The sequence below is a fragment of the Formica exsecta genome, unplaced genomic scaffold, assembly GCF_003651465.1.
Source record: "Formica exsecta isolate Colony F162 unplaced genomic scaffold, ASM365146v1 scaffold362, whole genome shotgun sequence".
Classification (NCBI taxonomy): Eukaryota; Metazoa; Arthropoda; class Insecta; order Hymenoptera; family Formicidae; genus Formica; species Formica exsecta.
Genome location: NW_021850867.1, coordinates 240069 through 263374, shown reverse-complemented (window position 1 = coordinate 263374; position 23306 = coordinate 240069). Strand labels below are relative to the sequence as shown.

Below are 23306 nucleotides of genomic sequence, written 5' to 3'. Positions count from 1 at the left end.
TAAAGCACGTCGTATATTCTCGAGCAATTGCTTCGTCCGCGCGGCGAGGACACTTTCGTTCTGTATTAATAGTCGTAATTAAGAGCGACCGTATAGGTGGCGGAATACCGACAACAACGTTCTCTCCCAGGCACATTCTGCTCGTGATACACGCGACAAGGTCACGTATGCAAAGTTCAGGCCATTATGACGCTCGTATTCAGATGCAAATTGACTGGAAACGGCGTGGCTCTTAAAATATACTTAAGCGAACGCGTCGTCGTTGAGATACAGCTCTCTCCCTCTTTCTTTATCTCTTCTTCTTCTTTCGCGAACGAGCGAACGAACGAAGAAGCACTAACGAGTGTAGAAGGTGCCAATGCGGCGATACAAAGTGTGCGTGATTATAAGGCCGAGGATGAAAAACAGCCGGCTTACGCGGCGGTGCAACGGTGGGTCGGCATTATGCCCTTGGGTTTTTTTTTCGCGAGCGTCTTAATGACAGGTCGCATAATTAGCGAGAAACTGCGCTAGTGCGTTACGAGACTCCGAACAACGAACCTTGTACAATCTCTCTTGGTGCATATATGTGAGAATCTTTCTTTTTTCTTCTAAAAATAAATTCGATATAGAAAGAATGTAATAAAGATCCGAAGAATAATTTTTCTCTAATATATATAATTTGTTTAATATAATAAACAATTATTTAATTATATATTTTAAATTAGTTTTAACTATTTTAAAAAGTGATAAAAAAACATGTTATATGAAAGCTAGAAAAATTACCCCGAGCAGATAATTATATACCTAAGATAAGCAAATTTTACTGCGTTTACTATGTATTTAATATATGCTAAATAAAATTATTTCATTTCTTAATTAAATAAGTCACGTTAAGAATTTTATAATTTTCAGCCTAGTAATACGTAACATAAAGTCGAAATATGTAGCAATCACCATGTGGTAATATCGTATGAGATTATATATCCACATGATAAAATATTGATCACCTATTGGTGAATGTTGATAGCAAATTACACAGATGGAGAAGGAGAAATAATTATATACTTGCCATGGAAATTGAAGTGTAAAATTCTTTCCGTTGACTTCACATTTTCGTGTGCAACCAATAATACAAGTCATACATATCTTATGCAATCTTTTTTTTACATTACATTTTCGTGATATCGAATTTAGTCGGCTTTAAGTCGCGCGTTAGTTATATGTAACACAAACCTTCATATGCTATATCGTTACATAAATAATATTTTAATCCAAAGTATCAAGTCTATAGCTCAGAGATATATGTAACTTGGAATTAACGATGTGTTTTCATTACGTTCTACAGACGTGAAATAATGCATCGATAAATTAATTAAAATCGCTCTGAATCCGCATATAAATTCAAATCGTATAAATATTATGGCTCCTGGACTTCATCATCTTGTTTATTTAAATTTACGATGTTACATAAACGACTACATCTGGCTGCACGCAAAAGAAAATACAAGTTGCGACTTACGCATCTTAATCTGCTCTTGGAATAATTCGATACATATCGTTTCCCCTCGATACACGCGTCTACCTTTCCAAGATTTTTCCGATCTAATTCGAATTAACAGATGATACTCGAACGAATCTGTATTCGCCAGGCGAGATAACAACCGTGAATTGCAACAATCTCGTGATTAGCGTTTAGAAACTTTGACGCTGCGCTCGATCGATTCGTTCGATTGACTCCTCTCGGAAGGATTGTAAAAATTGACATACTAATTTTTGATTTATTTTCTTTTTCTTTTCCCCGATCGTGATTGACGTCTTGAATTCGAACCGCTATAATGATTCATCCCAGGTAACGGCGCGCGCGATAAGACAGAGGGATTATGTTGCACATATACGTAAGCACACATTGGCTAATTCAATCGACACAACATGCCGCAGGCTGTTAGGCAATGCGTCGACCGGCTAATGAAGTGTCATTGATTACGAACATTCATTTCGGCACGAGGCGAGAGACTTTGAGTCTGGCCGCAAGCGTGACCTGAATCCGCTTACGACCATCTCTCATCTCCGACTTAGAAATCTAGAATAGCTATTTCCAACAGTGATGCCGTGCACAAAGAGAATATTATAACAGAAAAATGAAATAAAGTAATCAAATAATAAATATAAGAAAATAGGAAATAAAATAGAAAAAATATATATATATTTCGCGTTTTTTTTTTCGAATTCTTTTTCTTTTTTTTAATAGAATTCTTTAAAACAAAAATATTCAGCGATACAGCGGACTCTTCAGTTCTTAAAATCATGGGTTCGCTATAATTGCAATAAGCAAACGGCAATGATCAGCAAGAAATCGATGGCAAAAAGGGGTGGGGTGGGGCAGGCATGTGAAGAGCCGATATTAACAGTATCAGGGAGTGGATGTGCGGCAACGTGGGCGAATTATAGCAGTTTATCGACCCACACACGAACCGACGAAGGGGCCATTACTCAATTCCGAGATAAGGAAGAGGAGGTCATCGGACTGCATCCGCCGCCGTTGAACGATGGTCCGGCATCGCGAAGTGCATAAACTGATTCCTGACTTGACGAGAATCATGCGTTCGCGCTTGCAACGAATTCGCGCGCGCGCAGAGGCGTCGAGGGCGGCGATGCAAAACTCGCGATGAAATCGGCAGGACTTCTCGAGAAATTACGATGCATAAACGGTACTTAAGCAGATAATATCGTGCCACCAATGGAGAAAGATCGCATTTGTAAGATCGTAAAAGTGATATTTAAGTATATATTTTCAATGAGATCTTATCATTGAAAAATGACATGGGAACGTTTAATTTTGTTTTGATGCAAAATTAAATATTATAAAGATAAATACAAAATATATGTGTAAATAAAAAATAATTTTTAAATATAATTAAAATTTGTGCATTTTTTAAATCTTTTTCCAGGGCTAATATTACATTACGAAATTTCACAAAGATCATGATTTATACTGCTTAGATTACACATAATCGATAAAAAGCTATATTAATATCTGAATCATTGGTTGAAACATGAATAGAATTTGTGTCTTAATAGTTTACATTTTTGAATTTAATTCTTTGGTAATGCTTTATATCATTCCAAGTGTGTTACAAACGTTTATGCTAGTCGTAATGTCGAGCGATCGTGACTTAAGTATTTTATATCGTTACTCCCCTGTTGGGGATATTAAATCGCCGCTCGTGTGATAAATCAGTTCGCCAACGGGATATGTGCATAATCTTAAATACGTATCAGACACTGTTACCATAAGTCAAACTCGTTATAATATGTCATGTGCTTTATCATGCGCGGCTTTGTATATTTCGTCGAGTGGAAAGCGAAATTGACATCACAGTAATTTTCATTTGAATAAACGTAAAAATTGAACGCTCAGTGGATTTTCATCCAATCCGCTGACTTGCGGAAGAAAACAAAATAAACAAAATGTGCGAGAATTATGATATCATTATTCTCACGCGAATAAATTGATGCTTACAGATCAGCAATCTGGAAAGAAAAAAGGGTACGTAGTACTCAATTTATCATTAGATTTCCGAAATTAATTTTTCTATTTTGAGAAATTGCAATAAACTTCAGAGTGAAGCATTTTACAACAAACTAATTTACTATTAATAATATAAAAATAGTATAAAAATAAAATTAATATTAAAATAGAACGACTAAGAGCGTAATAAAATAATTGCAAATATTAAAATCAATTTTCGTCACATGATAAAGATTAATTGGAGATTATCAGTGAAAATTGCGCTTAAATACTATAAAATCTTGAAATTCGTTATGTATATATAATTTCTGTTCAATTATATCTTCAATTATATGTTTAATAAATAATAATAATTAATTATTTTCATTACATCTCGCTTATTATGAAGTATTTGTATATGTGTATCACTTCTATAATATTTGATATATTTTTACCCTTTTCTATATATACGTCTATATATATTAATTTAATATCAATTTATAAATATATAGTAATAAAAAGGATGATAAACATGGATAAATTAAAGACGTTTTTATTGATTTCTCCAAACAGTATGATTCGAGTTAGTGCGACATAGCACTATAGGCGACGCTGATAGGTCGGCTTGGTTGATCAGTCTATTACGACGAAACGGAGCCGAGTATCTGTGTGTGTATGTGTGTGTGTATGTTTACATGTATGTATTATATCGTTGCATTATCACAATACGTTATTAACGTCAATCGACGATGAGTGAAATAAATACATAAGAAGAAGCAGGAGGGTGAGAGAATCCAAAAACGATCGACGGCCGACATGGAGATGAAAAAGAGAACAAAGAAAGAAAGAAAAGGTTATCAATAAAGAATCATTTAAATTACGTTCATTGAACTCCATCCATTTCGGCTGTTTTCGAGTCTCTCCCTCTGCCTTCGTCAGAGATCAGATCAGGCGGAAAGCACGATTTCTGAAGCGATCACTGGACTAGCGATCGGGAAAAACGACATCGAAGCAGAAGAAATAATTAGTTAAGTAACAGTGAAAATAAATATGCGTCGACGATCCAGCGAATCTATTTTGTAATTCTTACACAATTATCTCTAGAGATTTGAAATGTGAGTTTTTCTTTTTTCGTGAACTATATGAATTGTAACTATCTCTTGCACGAGAAACGGAAAAGCTGCAATAATATCGAAATTCAAACTTCCGAAAATCACAGGATCTGTCGACGAACTATCTCACTATCAAGCATTTCACAATCCTATTAATTTTTCCACATTTTCGATCTTTTTTGAATCTCTCCACATATTTTTCGTTTGTTCAATATTTGCAGTAGTTATTTTCTCCAATATTTGTCACTCTTCGTCATATTCTCTAGACATTTAGTAAATAAAAATCGCGAATATTTGTAACGATATATATAAAAAAGTTTTGTACGTCTTTCACACAACATTGTAACTTTCAAGCGGCAGCAAAACATTTCTTTTCGAAAGTATATTCAATGGTGGTATTGTTTTCCAAAAAAAAACAAATTATGTGTCGTTCTCTCTTTCTCTCTCCCTCTTTATCCATTTATCTATTTCTATCTCTATCTGTCTCATTTGTTTGTCAATTTTTACGCAACATTGGCATACCGTGTCTTCACAAATTTCTTATCATTAGACCGATAAGTAAATTAGGTCATTTTCGTCGCCAGAAAACTGATTCGTAACAAGTTAAATCAGCAAACGTCATTCCAATCCAACGCACAAGAGAACACTTGAATCTTTCCAAATTAAAATCGCCATTTCTCACGAAGAGATCATGATAACAAACGCGCTATATATCTTTTCTTTTCCTTACGACAAATTTTTGTTTATAACAATCGCTGCACCATCATTCAAGACCATGGATGCGTTATAGAAGCTGCATATTTATGATTACAACGCGCAAAAGTGCGTTACAAGTCTTGTCGAATTATCAAAGTTACCAAAGCGAAGCCGTAACTTTCATAAGTCGAACGAAGGAAATTTGTGCAGAAACGCTTGTAACAAAAGCGACAATTTGTAAACGAGTTGAAGTGTGCTATGAAAACTTACGCGCTATTACAATTTCCTTCCTCTTTAATCCTTTCATTCAAATTTAATACGCGATCTAGTGCACGTTAATACTTTTAATATAAAAGACCGATTATATGCAGAAAAGAAAAGATCGGTTTTGTGGATTGATCTTAAAACAGGCTCCTGTCACTCGACTTATATTTGGCTTTAGCGTGTTTCACTCTCCGCCGAACATTGCATTCGATGCATTTATATAGCGCATGCAGAAACATTGTAGATATATAATACAACCGAAAATATACGTCGATATACAGCATGAACAAAGATTGCGTGCAATCGGTTAAACACGAACAAACATTTGCGAGCGACAAATCTTTTTCCCTCGGACGCGACCAATAAGAATTCCCGAATAAAAATATCAACGACGATGTTATTAAAGCACATTTACTCTTTCTCTCTCTTTCTTTCTCTCTTACGCGCGATTTCCTCGCGTACATATTGCGTGATTATGCATCGGTGCGAACGTGCGCATACTCTACCTTAACAAGGAACCAAGGAAAATATTGATCTGTCGCCACTTGGCAATAAAACTTGCCGCAACGTGCGACTCGCCGGTAAGAGAGAAATATTGCTAATATCATTCTTTGCACTCTCGCTCGGGACATGCTCGCTACGTCGAACTTGGCACAAAGCGCACACCCGTTACAGCCTAAACGGACGTCGTCGTAGTCGTCATTGGAGAATTTTTACGGCCTGCCCTTCGTACTCCCGGCGCTGCGAGTGTGTACTGAATACTAACAAGATTTCATCGGTTTCCTCCTAGTTTAATCCGCGCGCGCTTCTTTTTGGAGAAACGGCAGCTATAAATATTCACGAGTAATTCCACCGCGTGTATACTTTGGAAAACTAGAACACCAAACCTCCGATTGCCGTTTGCATTCATAATGCGTGTGAAATATATATATATATATATATATATATATGTATATAGTTATGAGTCATCGTGTGTGTACTTTATTATAAAGAGATAATATAATATCATCTCAATTCTTCTTTACAGACTTCTTTATTCTCTGAAATTTTTCGTCACTTTATTATTCATTATTATAATATATTCATCCTTTCTCTTTGCTCCATTTCTCCAAAATGAGACACGTATCGTACTAAAAAATATTCATTCAATTAGATTCTCGGTCGTGCCTCGTCGTCGTTTTTCCATCGCGAGCTCCGAAATCGTAACAACAAAAGGCGAACCGTCTTCACGCAATTTCTTCTATACACATATAGACAACGGAGATAATAATCTAAATGGATCGCCTTAAATTCTAGACTTACGGTCTAACGATAGATGGTTGATTGGCTTTACGTATGTGTGTGCGCGCGTATATGTATGTTGTGTATGGTGAAGAGAATGATAACGTGTTATAATGCTGTGATGGCTCGCGTAGTAATGCGTGTTTTGTTCGTCTGGTTGACATTGTATATTGTGGGGAAACGCGGAAAGGGAGCGGGGAGATAAGGTGGTATAGTCTTCGTATATCGCATACAAAATGACGCAGGATTCGTCGCACGATCTCGGTCTCCTCGACCGACGTTCTCTCGATCATCGAGCGCAGATTTACAGAAGAACGAGTCGACCTATCACGACACAGATCGCGATAGACTTTGCACGTGTATGCGTGCGTCCGCGAGCGCGCGCGCGCGTGTGACCGGCCGACTCGCTTCTACGTTTACTCGCTTCTACGGTCTGTGTAAATCTGCGCGATGGCCTTTCGTTCTAATATAGATATAGTATATCTCGAGTCTATATAGATTGATCCTGCCGCGGTAATTTCTGCCGCACCTTCCACCCTCGCACGATCTCGAGAGCTTCGACCTGTTTCGATCGTTGCGATAAGCGCAAAGATTGCGATCGATTATACTAACATTTTCCGAAAAAAAAAAATGACGGAAGTCATTTAATAATAAATTGAGGGAAACGATGGGTTTTATCGTCATTTTTTTTAAGATTCTTATCGACGTTGAAATCGTAAAGAGCAAGTTTCGATTTCTTCAGATAAATGAAAGTATTATACGTAATCGACAGAGCGTTACGTCATTTAAAGGTAGAAAGAGAAACGCGAAAATATATATATTTAAAATTAAAAGTCTTTAAATTCCAAATAACTGCCTAAGCTTCACTGTAGGAGAGAATACAAAACTATACTAATTACAATTTAATTCCGTGCTCAAAGCAAAGGCTATAAATTTTGTAGTCGTCGAGTGTCGATTCTAAACGAGACAGATATCCTGTAACGGAACGTGTGACAATATCTCTCCCATCCAGTTTGAAGTCAAGGCGGAACGACGACAGCGATAGTCTCACTTGTCAAGTATTGATATTGTACAAATCAATAACGAGTTTACCTGATCCGTCTGCCGTTATTTAGCAGAGGCAACGGTAAACGGCGCGCAAGAAGAAGGGAGGTGGGACGCGAAACAATGTTACGAACTCGCAGCGAGGCAGCCGCCCGGTTATCAAGTCAACGAGCTGAACCGTTGTGCCGAGTTATCCGATAAAACACGGTGATAGCGCGCACGATTAAACGCAGTTACTAATACGAAGGCGGTAGCTCCTTTCACGCGAGGCAAGCCCCTCGGGAAGGGAAGAAGGAGAAAGAAGAAGAAGTAGAAGAAGATCCTCTCTCCGACAGTTCGACCTACTATCGGGAGCGAGAGGAGAGAGGGCGGGGTGGAAGGCGCAGACGTCGATTACGATCGGCGGCGGTCAGCAGCCGGACCGGACCGTTCATCGTTCCTCCGATTAATTGCTACGTTACGTTTTAAACGGTCACGTCGCCGCTACTCGTCTTGAACGGTGGCGGCGAGAAAAAGCGGGTATACATCGCCGCTTCGCAACAGTGTGTTGATGCGGGACGAGACGATGCAAGGCCCAAGTGCATCTCGCGATTAACCCTCGTGATTAACCCCCTCGCGGCTGGCACGGTGGTTTTCCCGGACGCTTCTTCTAGACATCGCGCGCGACGTCTGGCGCTCTCTCGAGTCGTATATTCCGATATGAATGAAGCATAATTGAATAAAGTTTCGCGCGCACGCGTGTCGAGAGATGTATATTATAAATAAATTTCGTCGAGACGATACTTAAACTTCTTGCGACACAAATAATTAAAAAGTATGTTGCGCGTTGGCGCGTAGAACACATACAAAATCGTCGCTTTTTGTAATTAATGAACATCAAGAAAAATGGTCGCTGCTTAATTACGCGTAAAGCGGCGATGGTTTAGTATTCTACACGTTTTTAATTACGCGTTACACAGCCAAGACACAATGTGAAATATAAGACTTGGACGTCAGAGCATGGAAATAGAATGGAATAAATTTACGATAAGATAAAATCATTGAATGGGAAATATCGATCGAAAAACAGATATAGCAGAAGAATAAAAGATATGAGTGGTCCCACGACTATTGAAGGGTACGGTGAAGGCATTCCGATATTCTGATTGGTAATACATAAAATATCAGAAACGTTTATATATTTTTTATTCCCCGTCTCTTATGTCCTTTATTCTTACATTCTCATCGTTTCCTGGCCTTTTTATGCTCGTTTCTCGTCGTAAATCGTAGTACAACTATCGTTGTTTGAAAACGAGTTACGAAAATAAAGAGAAAGTGGCTACTCCACGCACAGAATCGATACGTAATTAAACCGCGATTACGCCAACTAGGATTACTTAAACAAATTTTTTTTGTAGCTAGACATTTAAAAATCGACAGAATTTATTAATCGGTGCTCTTTAATCGATCGACGCAAATTGAAGCAGAACAGATCGATTACATGATGTATACAATCGTGCGATGAAACAATTTTGTAAAACATAAGCGTAATTATTTTCTGGCAAAACGCGGACAGATCCTTTTCACGATAGACTAACTCAATTAAAATCCGTCACCTCTAGATGTCCGAGCGAAACCTTGCATAAGCGAAACATAAGAGACATAAAAAGCACTTGCGTAAATATATGAGCGACTGTCGCTTATACAATCGAGACGATCGTTGTACTACAATCCACTACAAGAAAAATTCATTGGATTTAAGATGCATGATGGATGAAATCACGCGCGTTACACGCACAAATATATATTCTTTTAATCTCTCCAGACTATAACGCGCCCGTGACAAGGCTACGTTCGACGCACCGTCTCTCGTTGCCGAGAGTCAATTCACTTCGCTACGCGAAACGTCACCTAGAAGAAGCGTCGAAGCGGTGTTCCATCCGGTATCACGTCGCGTACAACGTTGCGTGCAACACGCGTATACTACGAGCACCGTTAGCGGTGAGAAGCCACCCCTCTGTAGTCGTCATTGTCGCCTTCTTCTTCTTTTTTTTTCGTCGTCGTCGTCGTCGTCGTCGTCATCGTTGTTGTCGTCTCGTCGAGGTTTCGCGGCTTCGCGCTTCATAAAACGACGCAGCGCCGAGACACTTGGCCCGAGACCCTCGACCGCACATAAAAGCGACACCGCGAGACTCGGGCGAGTGTCGGTCGAGCTGTGTTTACGCGCATCGGATGGACGAAGTAAACGTCGTCGTATTTTTTTCTTTTTTTCTTCTTTTTTTTTTGTCACCCGCTTCGGGACGTGCCAAACACTTCGTCGTCAACATCCACGCACTCTATTTTTTCTCCATGTTTTTTGTTGTTGTTGTTATTATTATTGTTGTTGTTTCATTGTCGCTCTCACTTCGCACCTCACCGAGAGAGTTTACGCGACCGCGAACGCACGTGGACACTTGGAGAGAAGTAATAATAAGTCGGCGAAACGGCCCATCACTCCTCCGCTTGCAGCAACGTGCGGAAGTCTTGCTGCAGTTTCGATTCGTGGTAACTCCATATATCGCTGAAGTCGCCGTCCCCGTTCTCGTCGTCGTCGGCCTCCTCGACGAGGCTCGACGACAACTTGTCCTCCTCGGCGAGACGTTCGGCGGGGGACGGTGATGAATAGAACTTGATCTCCAGATCGCGGTGGCCGTTTGGCGAGGTGATAATCTCCGTGGAGACCTCGAGACCTTTCGGGGACGCGGCGGGTCCTCCAACGGCGTTCGAACCCGCACCGTTGGCGCCGGTCGATGAGATCGTCGGCGCACTGCCGATGCTGTCACCGCGCCAGAGAGTCCGTTTGTGTTTTCCGCTCTCGGACTGGCCCCCACGATCGCCGATGACGCCGACGTCCCTCGTCGGCGCGACGATCTCCTCGCCGTAGCTAAAGTAACTCGTCGGATCGCTCCAGCTGCGTCTCAAAACCACGCCGCCGGGCCCGGCAACGCACTCTCTACCGTCGTCCTGCGATCGAGAGTGCTCGTCGAACAGTCTATCGAGCGCGCGTTCCTGTAGATTCGAACACGGTGGCGTGAGAAACAGCGGTATCTGACCGAAATGACCGCCGCAACGATAATCGACACCCGACGAGGACGATGACGATGTTGACGAGGGCGGTGGAACCGGTAGCGGCGGCGCTGTCAAAAACGGCGAGTAACCGTTTCGGTCGACGTCCCAGATTAGACCGGCCGGGTCGCAATATCGGCATTGACACGGGCCCAGACCGTCCTCCCTGACAGCAGCCTCGCAGGACTCGGCCGCATATTCATGAACGTAACGTCGCGGCAGACTGCTGTTACAGTTGCCGTTACCGTTGGCGTGATGATGATGATGATGATGATGCCGGTAGCCCTTGGGCGGCGCCGCTGCGGCACGCATCGGCGCCGCGACTACGTTACGGTTGTCGTCTAGCACTTTCACTTGCACGTGGTGCCGATGATGCGCGTACCGCTGCTGCCTGACGTCCGCCATCTCCGTCTGCATCGACGGCGCTCTACAACCGCCGTAAATGGTCTCTCGATGACCGACCGGTGGCCTCCGGTAATTCCTGAGTTGCGGCGGCGCGACCGCCTCGTAAATTCTCGGTTCGTAGCAGGTTGGCGCGTACGATTTCACGCCGACGACGCCCATCTGTTCCCCGGTTAACCCGGTACCGCAACCCGAGGATTGTTGCCGCTGCATTGTTACCGGTTCCTCCGATTTCGTCGCGTCGATACTGCCACTCGCGACGACGTTATTCGGCGGCTTGCGATCCTTCTTTCGGCGTTTGCGAGGCTTGATTATGCGCGGCAGGCTGTTCTCCGAGTTGTTCGAACCGGAACTCTCGTCGCTCGCGATACTGAGCGAATCGATGTTCGCGATACTCGAGGAACCGGCGTTCTCCTTTCCCGCGGCGGAGGAACAGTCGGAGGAATTCGTCGTCTTGGGATTCGCGGAAATCGTCGTCGATGGCTTCTTCATGGTTGTCTCCGTCGGCCTTTGAGCGACGATTCGCGACGCCGGGCATCTCGTCCCGCCGTTCACGTTATTTGTCATCGACGGATTCGCGCTATTATGAACGTAATTGCCGACGGTGTTGCCGCAGAGCGTGTTAACGATGCCATTGGAATTGCCATTGTTATTATTGCTGCTGTTGCCATGTACCTTGCCGCGATTATAGAATCGACCGGCTAAAATCAGGGGCGCGCCCTGCGTGTGAATTGCCAGCCTGGACAGAGGACTCTTATGCAAATGACCGCCCGGCGGTACCTGCTGTTGATCGGCGCAGCAGGTTGTCTGTTGCTGCTGCTGCTGCTGCTGTTGGCCGAGCGACGGTGACGATCGCTGATTACATCTGCGCGGGCTCGACGTCATTGATATGAGCGGCGCGCCCGTCCAGCCACCCGGACCGCCGTATTGCACTTGACACTGCTGCTGTTGATCGGCCAGCCCGGAATAACCCTGTCCTCCATTATTGTAACAACCGCGGGCCTTGCCGCCGCGTACCGTCGCTGGTTGTTCCTGCTTCCGGCAGACGGTCGCGGACTTGCCGTGCAGTCCGGCGCGCACGTTGGACGAGATCAGGCAACTGCCAATGTAACGCTCCACCTCCAGGGCGCCCTGGGAGGCCGGGCTCATCTTACAATGTCCGCGGACCACCAACGCCACACCGGTGCTATCAGCCGTACAGTCGCGACGATATCTCGAGCGATATCGATCAAATAGATTCGACCCAACACTGCCCACTCGACAATTCCGATCCTACTACTCTTTTCTACTTGTCACGACACATTATTCCGCCGATTTTGATCTCGCGCGGCTGAGCGGATAAAAGCCGCTTCTCGATCTAGCCCATCTTTAACGAACTTGTTCGACGCCGAGAGCGATCGTATCTTCGGCTCGCCGAGACGAGCGCAACGTCTCACGGGGCGAAAGTAGACCGGGAAGAAAGGCTGAAGAAGCGAGAGAGAGAGAGAGAGAGAGAGAGAGAGAGAGTGATGTTTCGTCGTGAACGATCTCGACCGTACGAGACCGTGGCCGGAACGACACTGAAACTGGCGCTGGCCGGAGCGACGTACACCGTTCTCGGTGCTCTGCGACGTGAAGGTCTCCCTACCCCTGGTCGTTGCTACCACCACCGCGAGCACACCAACCCCCGCTACAACGATGGAACTTGGTCCCCCACCCTATTATCCAATCTCCCACTCCTTACTACCTTTCGATACGATGCCGAGCACATCGAGTATATATCGCGCGGCGCGGCATCGTATCCTTCCGGCGGACGACGACGACGACGGGCGCTGTCACAATTCGGCAAGAGATCGTAGGGAGAAAGTTAGAGAAGCGCGGGAGGCGAGACGAGAGACGTGTCGGATAGTATCGTCGCCTACCCGCCACGACGCTGACTGACAGAGACGAATTTACCTGCCTGTCTGCCTGCCTGCTTATCCGGGTTTCTTATACCTTGACTTAGCATAAATTTCATAAACAAATCCCGAACCTGTTTTCCCCATTTTCCTCTTCTCGCTTGTACTCATTGCAACGTAAAGTATGGACGAGTCTAAGGCGGTAGATTACACAAAAAGGGAAGAAAAAATTTTATAACTTTCTGATTTTATCCTCGAGCGAATTAAGTTTTTTATAAAATTACCATGCAATGAATGAACAAAGTCGAAAAATGATTCAAAAGATGTGTAATTGTGAAGAATAACGGGTTCTTTTTTTTAAGCGCACACTTTTGAAAATTATACATGCATTGAGTAGAAAATTTAAATGAAAAGAAAAAAAGAACAGAAGAAGAAATCTTATCTAATCTCGTAGAAAGATCAAAAGAGCGACATTTGTATATATATATCGGAGTATTTTAATTCAAGATATATTTCTGATATTTTAATTCAAGAAGAATTCCAAGCAGTTACATAAATTTCCCGTTATCAATGCTATTTTTATATATGACATCGGATTTGCATCGGATAATGTTGATAAAGTATCGCACGTGCCATCGATATCGCCTTTACTTATACGATGAATCATGAGCGAAAAATAGAGTAACTCTATTCGGTCATATCGATGATTCATCGAACGATAAGTCGCTCGTTTAAAATGCACTCCGCTTAAAATACCTGCGGTAATAACTCTTCGCGTGCACAAAACGTCGCCTATCGAAAAACGTTTTTTATTGTATGCTCGTTTGCGTTACGTTTTAATACGATATCGTCATTCAAATTAAATTAATGACATGCCGTAACTGTAATTCTGCAAAAAATTGTTCGATTCAGTTCGCATCGTCCGATATTTTGCATTAAATAATTAACAGAATACTATAATTCATATTTTTAGATAATCTAAATAAATAATAAATATTTTTAGATAATCTAAATATTTGAACAAATCGTTTATTTAAAAGTGGCTTACAAGTCGAATATTCACAAGCACATTCTAAAATGAAATAAATAACAGACATATGTTTATTTTAAGATCTTCGAAAACTTCATAACTTAACATCAAAGTCCGCTCGCGCGATCCGCTGAACGAGACCGACTATATATTCTCTCTGTCGGAGCAAGTAACCGGGCCGATTATTGTCAGCCGCGAGGCGAGTCGAGAGCGGAGAGAGTGCAGAAGAGAAGCAACATTGGCGAAGCGGGAGAGAGAGGTAGGGTAGAGAGACCGATATCTTACATCCGTAGCACCCTCGCATCTGGGTCTCTCGCCGGCACGAAAAGTAGGTCGCGAGTCATCAATCGCCCGCGGCAACGCCATTCGGTCGAATCTCTTCCCGTCCGCTCTCTCATCCGAAACGTCTGTTGCCGGCGAATGCAGCCGAGAGAGACACGCTCCCTTTTTCAAACTCCCATCTCATCATTAGACGCATCGAGGAAAGTTTTGGCACCTCATTTCCCGCCTTATTACGCGTATTATTAAAAGAAGCACCTTTCTTATTAGCGCACGCATCGGGCGGAAGTTCGGTGCCGCTCGTCTGTTATTACACACTCGTCGAGCAAGAAGTTCGAGGGAAACTCTCTATTATTATAGTTATATCAGCAACGAGCGTGTTTGAAACGGTCTCTCTATTATTACACGCTTCAGTCAAAGAAAAATTTGTAAGCGCTTCTTTCTCTCTCTCGAAACAAATAGCGCATTCATTATATAGGTTTGAAAAAAATTCGTCCACGCTCTATTATTATATATACATTTTTCTTTTGAGGAAGTAGGAATGAGGTACATTGCGCGAAAAATTCCGAAAATTCCACTCTTTGAATAAAGATATTTTTCCGTTAACTGCGAAGTGGATTAAATTTTTCCCTGTTGGAATGCCTTCCATGGAAATATATTAAAAAGTCGATTAATACATATAAATTAAACGCTTTTTATTATAAATATTGCGTTAAAAATAAATTAATTTTTCTGACGGTTTTTATTAAAATAGAAAATGTTTGCACACACAACATTCTTTTAATTATTCCTTGATGTATGGGAGTGTATAGCAGATACAGAGAAGAAAAATGACGATTTTTATTGCATTGCCTCAATATAAAGTGCACCTGTCTAAACGAAGTGAAGCCCGAGACAAAGTTTTCCCAGCGCGATTAGAGTCGCGGTGTAAGATAGATCGTGTTTCTTGATCAGAGATGGAAGTCTCGCGACGCGATGGCGATGGCAGTTATCGCGTGTCTCGATCGGGGATGCGCCATTAGCGATTGTTACAAACTGATTTTGATGTCCCGTCGCGCGATCGGTCACTCGATAAAGTGGCCGTCTACGATTAGCGCCGCCGTAAATTGGCATTATTGTGAAACACGTCAAATCATTAAACCGCAGCGCGACGTTGTTACCGCGTCGAATTCGAACGACTGCCATAATTTTTGCCCCTTTTCTATTTCTACTGGTTGAAAATTATCTTAGCTAAAACTAGATATACAACGTGATAAATCTTTGTTTCGAGGAAAAAAAAACACAAATAAAAAAAGACAACAATAATTTGCAGATTTACTGCATACTATTATATTACTGATAACAAGTTCTACAACATTGTAAAAAAGGACATAAATCAAATATGTACGTAGAAAAACATATTTTAAGAACATTCACAGAGAGATGCAACTACACTTTTTGTTCCTCAGCAGTTATTTAAATTATTCTCAAATATCAGAAAAAAATGTAAAAATATGCGTATGAATAAATAATGCACATTTCTGTTAATTTAAATTTTTACTAAAACGAAATGCTCAATATTTAAAATTTTTATATGGGTGAAAACAAAAACGCGACGGTTTGAATTAGAAAAGCACTAATTGAAAGTGAGCAGCGCGATCTTCCATAATAGATATTCGGGATAAGGGAGAGACGCGGAGGGCTTGTTTTACCAAAGATAAACGAATTGCTATATCGGGAAATAATGAAAAATAGACGAAGCGCGACGTGAAAGTGCGCTATAAGCGTACTCCAGAAAATCTCGGCCGATAAGTACGCTTGAATGAGCGATTCCTGAGTGAAAGCGACTACGACAATGATTTACAGGCACGATGAAAACATAAAGGAAAAAGATAAAGATAAGTAAACTAAAATAGTATAAATAAGAAACTGTTTCAACGAAAGAGAGAGAGAGAGAGAAACATGACCAGTTTTAGTAAATAAGGGAACAACACAGATAAAATAATATAATTGTGCGAGCCGTTAATATTATGAAATAGTAATCAGATGTAATTGATGAAACATGACCAGTTTTAGTAAATAAGGGAACAACACAGATAAAATAATATAATTGTGCGAGCCGAGTTAATTTTATGAAATAGTAATCAGATGTAATGACAGCAGTAACTGTGTGTGTATGTGTGTGTAAATGATTGTTTATAAAATATTGAAAAAACGAGATTTTTTAATTTTCTGCCAAGCGTTAGATATTTCTCGAAATATTCTCGCACGCGCGCACGTGTAACAAGAAAACTCATTTCTAAATAAATGAAGGCGACGATTTTGCAAGACTGTAAAAATGGAAATAACAATGTACGAGCGTGGACAATGAGTGAAACGTTTAGTAAAGTTTCACGATGGAATATTCCTGTTGTCGCGGAATCTCGTAATAATGTCGCGCGTGAGCATACATCCTGAAAATGTGGCCGCCACTGAAGATAAACATTGAACGGTTTCGACACACCGAAGAATTTGTCGGCGCGAGACGAGATAATGACAAAAAAAAAATTCGCAACTTCGCTAAAGGCGAGAGAAAAACATTTAGCGAAGCCAAATATAAAGCTATACACGTGGCTCGTGTACATGCTATGAAAAATGAGGTTGCTTTGATGTCACGGAATTACTTTGATCTCGCAGCGGTATTTTAAAGCGATAATTTTTTTTTTTTCAATGCGGTCATACAATTGCAATTTTCTTGCTGGAGAATACATAATAACAAAATGCAATGTCTATTATTTCAAGTATGAAAACCTCATTTACGGATGCCGATATTCGATGAAAATAACTTTGTCAGTTCAAAGCGTTTCCAATATAAACCAATCCAATTCCAATTTACTTTCCAGCGCATCAACCATCGTACAATAACGTATTGAAATTACAAATTTCTGTAAAGAACAATTCAAAAATATTTTTAATAAATCAGGGTAGGTCTTTAAAATCAAATAATACTGCGAATTGTAACAATATTTGCTTCTATAAATAAATTTGCTTTTATAAATAAACATTTATAATATATTAATGCAGATTGGCTTCCATAAATTTTCAAATTTCCAAGAAAAAAATAAAGATAAAGAAATTTATTTTACACTAATTATGAATGTATGGCACACTCACACTGTGACACACATATATATATTTTTTTTTTCGTTTCCGGATGCGTGAAATGTAATATAACATGTCGCTCCTATGGTTTGGCCAATCGTGATTGGAAATTTCCGATCGACATGCTCTGCCGATCGTGCCGATGCGGATACAACGCGTTCGCGATCAATGGGAAGCGGCCAATGAGAACCCGACCGATGCTTTACCTACACGGTAATCTCTTAGTGTAATCCGAATTAGGTCCTGCACTACGTGTACAATGTCCCTTACGATAACAGAGCATAAATCACGGGCATCGATAATGAGAAATCCACTGTGCACGCATTATGGCCGCGGCATGCACGCGGGGATCCCTGTAATGGGAATACGTAACTAACATCCCGTGCCCATTACGTGTGCCCAAGACCGTCGTGGTGGTCGTTTTTCTGGATCATTACACCAAGCTTCGGACGCTTGGAAAATTGAAGATTAGCGTGTATGTGAAAAATTAGTGGTAACGATAATAACCAACAGGAAGTAGATTATATTATTTGTAATCAGAGATAGTTGTCGATTATTAATGATAATAATCTAAGTGAATCATTACGTTATAATATAATACAATAATAAAATTTAATATGATAGATTTAGTTGATATATTCTATCTCTCTCTCTTTCTCTCTTACCTGAAATCATATATTTTAGATCTCTAAATGCTGGAATGTATGTATGTAATTGTACAAAACCAAATTTGACTAAAGCAGAGATAACTATATTTATAATCAACGGTAGAACGATAACGAGAAGTCTGCAATTTTAGAGTCAATATTTTAAATACAACTTTATTTTAGATTTAATACCCGTATAATACCCGGATATGCAATTTTTGAAGTCGTAAGATAAAGTTTGCAAATTATGGATTTATGTCAGCAATGAAATCTTCGATCTTCACACGTGACTACTCGGATGTTAAAATTACACGCGACACACTTGACATGCCGTCGAAAGCTTCAGCCTCAACGGAAAGGAACGTACAGGCACGTAGAAAAATAAACATTCTCGGCTGTGGGTGAAACACGCGACACCGCTGGTAGGTGCTGCAACCATCGCACAGTCAAGTTGCAACACAGTACAAGAGCAACAAAAAAAAAAAAAAGAAAAACAGCCTGGTTTCGTATCCCCGACGAAAACAACGCGGCGCACGTTTTCGCGCTTTTTCTAGGATCTGTCTCCTCTGAGTTTGTCCAAAAGATTCATCTTTTCTTTTTCCTGCTTATTTTATCCTGCCAACCTCTCTTTTTCTTTACCTCTCTACATTCTGTCAATTCAACGACCTGCCGATTATTATACTTCACCGCAGCTATAACTTTTCCTAGAAGGCATCCATTATCATGATTATTTGCAAATTTATGATCGACGCGACGCAACTATCTGCGAATTTTCTCAAGGAGAGGAAACGGATAGAAACGTGGACAGCCTTGAAGGGATTTCAATTTTCCTCGTCCCAGAAAGCTCCTCTCGATCGGTTCGCGACTTTATATATATAAACAAATAACATATATTCGTACGATATTTCATAATAAAATAAATCAGATTACAAATTCACGCAGATGTATTGCAAAAGAATTCCTCACGAATAATTTCTCTCACACAAATAAAATAAAATAATAGAATGATAAATTAATTGTCAATAACGCAGAATCATGAAAATTAAAGAAGAAGCCATATGTTATTTATTTTGAAATTTACTTGACTTGATAACATGAATAATTCCGTGTTAATTATTTACATAATACAGAAATCGGGTTTTTTTCCAACAATTGACAATGTGTCTAGATAAATCTCACCGGACCAAAAAAAAATTATCCTCACGTAAAATTTTTCACCGAACGAACGCGTAAATCAAAGGGATCAGCAATGATGGTAGCTGATGGGTTAATGAAGATTACAAACGATCCTCGGAATGACACGCATACGATAAATTATTTGCTCGTAAAATCGATCGTTCGTAGTGGACTCGTCAACTGGGGAATTCGACGATCAAACACGCGCGCATAAATTGAATAAGAGCGACTGCCGAATACCCGTCTAATAAATATTTCCGACCGGCCGACGTTTTGGCATATTTAATTGGACAGAGGATAATGCACAGCCGGCACTTCGTCCGTTTATCGGTGTCATCTATTTCCCGGAAAATATTGCACGAGATCGCACTTGTCGCGAATAACGACGCGCTGGAAATAAACGCGGTTACGCGAAGCATCACCAAAACAGTTTTCTCGAGATGATAAGATATCGAATGCGCATCATAAAAAATTTTAATATATGTGCCATGGGTAAAAAAAATAATATATAAAGTTAATAAATTGCGATGATTAATAAATCATTTTTCTAAAAATCGATGAAAATTTCTATAGGTATTATAGAGAGAGATTGCATGTGAGATATATAAATATAATATACAAATTATATATATATATATATATATATATACATATACACATACACTATAAGAAAGGAAGGGCAAAGGGAGAGGAAAGTAAAAGAGAGAAAGAGAGAGAGATGCGTACGCGCATGGAATGTAAAATTGGTTATTTTACTTAATATATGAAGGGAATTTAAAATGCGATTTGCGACATTCGCAAGCGTTATTTCATTATTCCATTACTCGTCAATCGATCGAGCGCGGTCTTCTGCATATATAGGGTAACTCCCTCCCCCCCGTCTCAATTAAATATTTATAAAGCGAGATAACGGGGCTGTCTGTGTGGCTGGACGCAAAATCGATAAACGGCAATCTGTTCCGCGCGCTCTACTTTCGTCACGGGGACGCAGAAATCCTCTCCGCCCGAGAATCCCCTTATTATCCCGAAGATCCTGGAGGGTCACGGGAAGGAATATCTCTCGCTGCCACGGGAGTATTGGCCGACTGATTGGCGAAGATCCTCGCCCAAGTTCACGCCCAAACACGAACACGCGTTAATCGCAGCGAAATGTGCACACAGACGAAACTGCGGATAACGCTCTTTGAGACGGATAAATAGCATAAGCTCCGCAAACTTTGCTTCGAAATGCAGACGACCTGATATTTTGAATTAACGAGGAAGACAAGATCTGTCTTCAATAATTAGAAAAGGGTCCTGACATCGTCGAAGTGTCTGTAATTGAAATTTAACGACGCGATAGCTGACGTATAATACATGAAAGCTAATTATATCTTATCAATACATGATTATAATAGGTTAATTATCAGTAAATTAATGGTTTATCATTAAATCATAAAAATAAAAAAAGGTAATAATAAGAGAGAGTGATACTATAATAAATTTTCAAAATCATATGAATAGCATTATTAAAAAAAATAGACTGCTTATAAATTTCTATATGAAAAATATCTTTTAAAAAAAGTATCCCCTAAAATAAATAATTAAGATATAAATATATAAAATCAAACTACAGCCATACATGTATATATAAAGTATATCAGTATCAATAACGTATAAATATTTTTTACGATAATATACAATATATAGTAAAAAAAATAGTAAAGAAACAAAATGGATATCTCATATTAAAAAATACGGTAATAAAAAATTAGCTTATAATATGAACAATAGAAAGCTTTAGGGAAATCTATCCGATTTTTAGATGCTCCTATCTCGTTACATCAATGATGAAACATGATGGGAATCGCGCTGAGACATCGCGATTGCGGCGGTCAATCAATACTGGCCGATTATGGCAAACGGAGATGTGATTTCCCGACGGTCTTTGCTGACACGTGTCTCTTCGATAGAAGACGGAACGAACGAGTTTGGTTTCGGACACCGGCGGTACAGGCGGCACTTCGACGCGATCGGGATTTTCACGCGTTTGCAATATCTTAACGTCCGAGACAGCTGCAATAATCCTCCTTGACGTTTACGACACCCCCGAGAACGCAGAGATGCAGCAAGAAATGATAGATCTAACTTCCTCGCGGGATTAAACGGCAAGTCCCTAACGAAATACGTTTTATCGCTCTAGATAGAAATAGCAGTCCCGATCGGAAAATAAACATATTGCTTTCATAACAGTGAATCTGAAGCGAAGAATGCATGCGTGTGTGCGACTTGAGAAACTAGAAAAATATTTTCATGTAATCGAAATCTCATTTAATTTATAATAATGCAATTCAATTTCAAACTAAAGTTCAGTAATAATTTAAGAAAAGTAGAAAATATATGTAAGACATCATATTTATAGGATTGTCATTTAATAGAATAAAAATAATTTCCGTCACAGTTTTTTTTTAGTTGATCATCCAATAATTTATTTTCTACTAAATTTCTTTATCATTTTCCTGGAAAGTTTCTTTTCTTTTCTGCGTTAAGAGTAATGCTTGAATCGCTACGCAGACACGTGGAAAGTTATTTTGCTTATTCGCAATCAGCGGTTGATTTATCCAAATATGATTCGCCAAACGTTGGTGACAGACACTTTCAGAATCAATTAATCAAACTCCGGTATGTTGACAATGAATGGAGAAAGGTCAGAAAAAATGGCGTGATATATTGATCGATCCCCGTGCACGTTACGCAGGTGCACGATGACTTGGTTGACGAGCATCGAGAGAGATGAATCTAACATTCGGAATTAAACTCGCTTTTAAGCGGATTTCCTCTATTCACTTTCAATAAATGATGTTATACGTTATTTTTCCACGAAATAAATTTTAGTATTATCCCTGGAAAAAGAGAGAGAGGGAGAGAAATTGGCAGGCAAATTTATCAATGATTCCATCCGTATCGGTTTCATGAAATAATAATTATCACTCTGATAAAGCATATTTTGATACGAAACGGATCTATATGTAGGAGATAATTATTTTCTCAATAAATTGCCTGTGTTTCTATTGATATAATATAATATAACATTATATAAAATTATAATATATAGAGATAGTAATATATAATTCATTCAATGTATGAAATGAAATGAGCAACTAGCCTGTTATTTAGAGTACTACATAATTTAATCGACCGAGTCCGCTTATCGTACCACTGAAAATTATCGGATGTTTATTTGCACATTTTGGCCCTGTGGGACTTTCCTCGATAATAGAACGATGTTTACATATTATTGATTCGGTTACGTGCCGTCGCTGAATTTAACGTTCAACGCTAATTGGGAGGGAAGCGTACGTAATCTCGCGGCATATGCAAATTCGCGTCACTGCGCATCGTAGACTAACGGTATCGGCAGGTGCTCTTGTACATAAGCTTTATAAATATATACATATATGTACGTGCATATATATAGAATTTGCAGACTCACCCGACAAACTCTAACCGCAAGAGAATCTCGTTTCAATCCGCGAATATACACGCTAGAAAGATTCATACGCGCAATTAGCAGTATTACCTCCGTTTATTCACGCTACTTGCGGGTAGAACGATCCGTTTTCGACGCGTCGAAACTGCGTCGATTAATAGCCTCGGGATAACATGTGTATGTATACCTATATATATATATCATTTCTATTTCAGGTAAGTCACGATCCCTACCCTAATCACGATGATGGCGTGTGATTGATTTCTGGTACTGGACGTGAGTATTAGGTATAGCCTATATATACGTAATCGATATTAAATAATTGCGAGTTATAT

The 23306-nt window shown here is 40.1% G+C and overlaps 2 protein-coding genes across 2 annotated transcripts in view; both read right to left on the bottom strand.

Moving 5' to 3' along the window:
- The window catches only part of LOC115238877 (CCR4-NOT transcription complex subunit 6-like), a 583914-nt gene that overhangs the window by 501377 nt on the left and 59231 nt on the right, over positions 1-23306 (bottom strand). The window lies entirely within an intron of this gene.
- On the bottom strand, positions 4028-12974 carry LOC115238870. Its single transcript, XM_029813004.1, has one exon. The coding sequence runs from the start codon at positions 12520-12522 to the stop codon at positions 10357-10359; it is 2166 nt and encodes a 721-aa protein (XP_029668864.1). The 5' UTR covers positions 12523-12974; the 3' UTR covers positions 4028-10356.

Excerpts from the sequence above, each read along its gene's own strand:
- LOC115238870 (XM_029813004.1), bottom strand. The coding sequence starts at position 12,522 with ATGAGCCCGGCCTCCCAGGGCGCCCTGGAGGTGGAGCGTTACATTGGC.